General features: G+C 47.1%; 1 protein-coding gene across 1 annotated transcript; it reads left to right on the plus strand.

Moving 5' to 3' along the window:
• Positions 1–3,125: 3,125 nt before the first annotated feature.
• Positions 3,126–4,172, plus strand: CCDC166 (coiled-coil domain containing 166). Its single transcript, XM_009504118.2, has one exon. The coding sequence runs from the start codon at positions 3,126–3,128 to the stop codon at positions 4,104–4,106; it is 981 nt and encodes a 326-aa protein (XP_009502413.2). The 3' UTR covers positions 4,107–4,172.
• The last annotated feature ends 2,220 nt before the right edge of the window (positions 4,173–6,392 follow it).

Consider the following 6,392-nt stretch of genomic DNA (forward strand, 5'->3'; position numbering starts at 1 on the left):
TTAATAATTCGAAAGCTACCTCGACCTCCATCGCCCGATGTGAGGAAAATCAGCGTCTTTGTACGGCTCTCGCTCCCGGGTTAGCTTCAACTGCGGAAAGCAGATCCCCTCTTGAATCCCGAGGTTGGATCCAGGCCGGAGGGTCGGGACGTATCAAAAATGATGCATAAATCGACTCCTCTTTGCCCCCTGGCCGCCGTCTGCCAGTGCATCTCCGTCTCTCGCTGCTGTATCCGAAATAATCCTTTTCAGGTGTGGGTTACTAAAGTGTCCCTTCTCGCATCCCCAGCTTATCAGCAACGGTAGTTCTTTGCGTAGATCTATACCCTTAATGCTACGCCTTTCTAAGAGGGATGTAAAGAAATCATATGCTGCTTGCCTCTGCGTTGTGCTCGTCGGCGCCGTTGCAGCTCCCAAGGTCTCGGCAGCACGTATCGGCTGAGCCCACCTATGTGGTCGCCCAGGGCACGCAGACTGAGCCCACCTATGTGGTCGCCCAGGGTACGCAGACCAGCTGCGCTGTCTGTTTTGCCGTCCCTCTGCTTGCAGGACACGAACCCTACGCTGGACCGTCCGTGGTATCACGTCGGGGTCACCATTTGACGGAAAACCAGCGGGAGACAGGCACCATCCGATGATGATCAGCAAGTCTCGTTTATTGGCAATTAGCAAATATCTTTTATACCGTTCGTAAATTAGCTCATACATATTTGCAAAAGCATAGCTCATCCTTGGCTGGGAGGTAGATGCCAACTCCTCCCATGCTTATCTCTTGTGTTCAGCCTTGCAATTAGCAGTTACTTGTTTCTCACACTCCTTTACCGGTCAACAACAGCTGGGCCCAAGGTCGCTCTGACCCTGAGCCTGTCCTTCTACTTCAATGCCCGCTTTCTGCTAGCCGTTCCCGGGCTAGAGTTCCCCACACCCGAGGTTTCACCTCCCTTTCTCTCATTATTTTCCTTTTCATTATTATTATTACTACCACTATTTTGTTTCAATTATGAATTTGTTCTTATCTCATTCCATGAGTATTCTTTTGCTCTTCCAATTCTCTTCCCCCGTCCCACAGTGGTGGGGGGAGTGAGTGAGCAGCTGTGTGGTGTTTAGTTGCTGACTGGGACTAAACCACGACACCTTTTCCAGTGACGAAATCGTTCCTAATATCCAGCCTAAACCTCCCCTGGTGCAACTCGAGGCCATTTTCTCTCATCCTGTCACTAGTGACTTGGGGAAAAAAGACCAACACCACCTTGCCACAACCTCCTTTCAGGTACCCATAGAGAGCGATAAGGTCTCCCCTCAGCTTCCTCTTCTCCAGGATAAACCACCCCAGTTCCCTCAGCCACTCCTCATAAGACTTGTTCTCTTGACCCTTCACCAGCTTTGGTGCCCTTCTTTGGACATGCTCCAGCAACTCACTGTCCCTCTTGTAGTGAGGGGCCCAAAACTGAACACAGTATTCATGGTGCAGCCTCACCAGTGCCCATTACAGGGGGACAATCACTGCCCTGCTCCTGCTGACCACACTATTTCTGACACAAGTCTAGATGCTATTGGCCTCTTGACTACCTGGGCACACTGCTGGCTCATATTCAGCTGGATGTCGACCAATACCTCCAGGTCCTCTTCTGCCAGCTTTCTGGCCCCTCTTCCCCAAGCCTGTAGCTTTGGATGGCATCCTTGTGACCAAAGTGCAGGACCCGGCGCTGAGCCTTGTTGAACCTCACACAACTGGCCTTGGCCCATCAATCCAGCCTGTCCAGGTCCCTCTGCAGAGCCTTCCTACCCTCAAGCAGATAAATAGTCCCACCCAACTTGGTGTCATCTGCAAATTTACTGAGGGTGCACTCAATTCCCTCATCCAGCTCATTGATAAAGGTGTTAAACAGAACTGGCCCCAGTACTGATCCCTGGGGAACACCATTTGTGACTGGCTGCCAACTGGATTTAACTCCATTTACCATAACTCTTCAGGCCTGGACCTCCAGCTAGTTTTTTTACTCAGCAAAGAGTACACCTGTCCAAGCCATGAGCAACCAGTTTCTCTGGCAGAATGCTGTGGGAAACGGTGTCAAAGGCTTGACAGACAACATCCACAGCCTTTCTCTCATCCACTAAGCGGGTTGCCTTATCATAGAAGGACATTAGGTTAGTCAAGCAGGATCTGCCTTTCATGAAGCCATGCTGACTGGGCCTGATCACCTGGTTGTTCTGTATGCGCTGCATGATGGCGGTCAAGATGATCTGCTCCATAATCTTCCCCAGCACTGAGGTCAGACTCACAGGCCTGTAGTTCCCCGGATCCTCCTTCCAGCCCTTCTTGTAGATGGGTGTCACATTTCACAGAATCCCCAGTTGGAACGGACCTCGAGGATCATCTAGTGCAACCTTTCTAGGAAGAGCATAGTCTAGACAAGATGGCCCATTTCATCATTTTCTGCTCTTGTTTCATAAGACAATACTGACTTAACTTTCTAAATCCAGGAAAAGGGTGCAGTTGCCTCTTTAAAACAAATACGGGAATCTAATTTTGATGGAGGACCAGGGCTTAATCTGTACTACTGTCTATAGCATTTTCTACATGTAGCTTCCAGTCCAGTATGACGACTTGGTAGTTATATTTTAGAATTTGTTTTATGATTTTGTAAGTTTCAGGCGTGCCTCTATTAGCACTTCAGTACTTACTTGCTGCTGAAGTTTTATGGACAAAATCTACTGCCTACAGAAACACAGTATACAATGTACAGCCATAATAATTTGCCAGTGGAATTTGACTTTGTACTGCAAACTACAGAAAAAACACAACATTATATGACACAAAGGAAATCTTAAAAGGATGTGTATTTTTAGATTAGCAGAACTACCTCTTCTCAGTTAACTAGGAATGTAAAAACGCACATACACGTACGTGCATGTGTGCTTCAACTCAAGACACAGGCCAGACATGAAACATTTTAGGTCAGACATTTTAGCTGCCAGAATAATCAGTTGAAAACATAAGAACATAAGAGGGCATGACTGGGGAAAAAAGCAACAGACCTACATGTGGCATAAATGCTCGCTTAGAATTAGTAATTTTTCATTCTGTTACAGTTTCCCAGAGTTGGATACCCCCAGTGTGGAATATGGCACCCAAGGCAAAGCAGATGAAACAAGACGCTGTGCGTGCTGGGAAAAATAAGCCAGGAGTAAGAACCAAGAATGGAGATACCTCCAAAGGAATAAATGACATGGAAACACTTGTCAAAGAGAGGAAATTGTACTTGCAGAAAGAATGCAAGATTCTCACTGAACAAATGAACGCATACATGGGAAGAATGGAGCACTTCCTGCAGGAAAATAAATTCCTAGAAAAGGAAGCCCAACGGAATCAGGAAGAGAACAACGCTTACCTCTCCTACATAACAAAACACAGCCAGAAGTGCCAGAATCTGATAATAACATTAAATGATCAGAATCACACTGATTTATCTCAAGTCTGGATGCAGAAAGAGAAGCTAATCTCAGAGTATACAGAAAAAGAGAAGGAGGTAAGGAGCGCTCTGATAAATATGGAGACAAAGTACTCTCTTATGAACAAGGAGGTTGAAGACCTGCAGCCTTTCAAAGATCCATCTGTTCAGCTGGAACAGATGAAAAAGATTAAAGAGCTGGAGAAGGAATTGTTGGCCACAAAGATACAACATTCAGATGAAATGCACAAAATCAAGAGCAGATTTCTGCAGGCCAAGGCTGACTGTGAGACAGACTTTCATCAGAAGATCCAGGTTCTCACAAAGAGAGCAGAAGAAGGAGCAATACAGTCTCTAATTCAGTATATCAAACAAGTAAAAGCAGAGAATTGGCATCTGCGCCAGGAATTGCTCAGACTCATCCAATACTCAAAAGTCCTTAAAGAAACCAAAGTTCAACTGAGAGAACAGCAGCAGCAGCTTCTTCGGGAGAACCGATACACTCAGGACATGGCACATATGCGCCACTGGTTACACCAGCATGAGACACACAATGCAAACGGTGAAACCCACAGGTCTCATAACCTGTTCAGATGTGTCCCTCAACCTAAAAAAACACTCCTCCACTCCTCACTCATGCCAATGTATCAGTAGACATAGCTGGACTGTCAGCTGTTGCCACTATTAGTTAGGTAACAGAGTATACAGAAGTAAATGTTCTGTGGGTGAATGCAAGGATTGATTTACATAGCTCATGCTCAGCATGCAATCCAGGCAACAGATCTTAAACGTAACCTCAGCTTTAACTTTCATGACATCTGAAACTGTAATTCCTTCACATCCCAGAATAAACAATGACATTTCCTCTTTCAGATCAGACTTTGATGTTTCATTAATCAGTAATTTTCCATGGGCAAATTATATTCTTTGACATAGTGAGCCAATCTCTCTGTTACTTTTCACTGCAAACTGTATCTACTGATACCACAGTATGAACCAATGTAGACCACCTCTTACTTTCAGCAATGTTAATTTTCCAAATTCTTCTACATGGCAAAGACTTGACTTTACCTTCTGATAGTCTCCAACAGAGATAAAATAAATATGCAAGCAACCAAACCCTTTAAACAATATCAGAAGTTGAGGTATTTGACCCTTGATCCTAACTATCAATTAAATATATTCACTGAATACATTAATAGAAATTTTTACTTTCTTCTCATTCTTTTCCTGCTTTAGCATTTCCCTTGAGAAGCAAGAGGTAGAGTTCTGTTTCTAATAGACTGCAGCTACATTCACTTTCCAAGTTGAACACTTCTGGATTTCGAATACTTCATCAACAGTGACACCAGGGGTCACCCTTACTCTAAGTTTTAACATTCACACAGGCATATTTTATATGGAAACATACCTCAGCTGAGATTGGAAGAGACCTCAAAGGAGAGTCAACCAGAGCAGGGCCACTTTCAGCAGCTTTTGAGACTCTCCAAGGACAGATACTCCACAGCAACTCTGTGCAGCCTGTTCCAGTGTTTGACCGCACTCACAGTAAGAAAAGTTTTTTCTTACATTTAAATGGAATTTCAATTCCATTGCCACAGATTTTCAGTTTCAGAACAGTCTGGCTCTGTCTTCCCCCCTGCTCTGCCTGATAAGATCCCCTGAGCCTTCTCCAGGTTAAACAAACCCAGCTCTCAGCCTGTATCACAGATACGCCAAGCCTTCATCATCTTTGTGGCCCTTTGCTGGACATGATCCTGTATGTCCATGTCTGTCTTAGACTGGGAAGCCCAGAACCGTACAAGATACAGTAGATGTGGTCTCTCACTGCTGAGTTAAAGGGCAGGATCGCCTCCCTCCAGCAGTTGTCAAGGCTTTTCCTAGTGCAGCTCAGGACGATGTCTGCCACGTTTGCTGCAAGAGCACATTTGCTGGCTCATGGTCAACCTGGTGTCCACCAGGACCTCCAGGTGCTTTCCTGCCAAGCCGTCTTCTAGCCCGATAGATGCCAGCCTGTACTGCTGCATGGGATTATTCCTCCCCATGTGCAGGACTTGGCATTTTCTGGTGATGAAGTTCACATGGTTCCTGTTGGCCTATTTCTCCAGCCTGACTGGGTCCCTCTGAACAGTAGCAGCATGAACATCTGCTCTGTCAACCACTCCTCCCTGTTTTTTATCACCTGCGAACTTGCTGAGGCTGCACTCCAGCCCACCACTGAGATGATTAATGAAGAAGCTGAACAGTACTGGCACCTGTATTGACCCCATGGGTGCACCACTAATGACTGACCTCCGGTTGGGCTTCATGTCACTGGTGACAAACCTTTGGTTCCAGCACTTCACCAAGTCTTCAGTCTGCCTAACCATGCACTTAACCAGTCTGTACTTACTCGTTTTGTCAACAAGGATGTTATTGGAATCGGTGCCTGGCAGAGCATGCTGCTCTCAAGGAAAGATTAGCAATAATGGCTGTTAGATTAAAAAGTAGGAAAATTTTTTACAGTGCATTCAAATGACACCAGGCACCGTGAGCAATGCCCGACATCCCCCGCTGACAGTAGCACACTTCTTTAACGTTTTTCAGATGAAGGCACATGATGCGCTAGGCTGGAAGAGTTTTACACTTTGCCTGCGCCACTCCGCCGCCGCGCTCCTGGAAGTGGAGAGCGGCACCGCGGGCGCAGCCCGACGGCCGCCCGAAGGAAGCCGTCCTGCGGCGGCGGCGCGGGGCTTCCCCAGCAGCGGCCCACTCAGCCGGCAAGCACAGCCGAACCCACGGCGGCACCTCCGACCGCGCAGAAGAGCGGCTGGCGGGGAAGGAAAGAAGGAAGGCGGAGACCGCCGCACGGAGCCTCAGGCCACCCAAACCGCCCCCACAGCGGCACCGGCCGCCCGGTGCGGTACGCCTAGCGTCACGCTGTGCGCCTGCGCGGCCTCG

The sequence above is a fragment of the Phalacrocorax carbo genome, chromosome 2 (genome assembly GCF_963921805.1).
Source record: "Phalacrocorax carbo chromosome 2, bPhaCar2.1, whole genome shotgun sequence".
NCBI lineage: Eukaryota > Metazoa > Chordata > Aves > Suliformes > Phalacrocoracidae > Phalacrocorax > Phalacrocorax carbo.

Excerpts from the sequence above, each read along its gene's own strand:
- CCDC166 (XM_009504118.2), top strand. The coding sequence starts at position 3,126 with ATGGCACCCAAGGCAAAGCAGATGAAACAAGACGCTGTGCGTGCTGGG.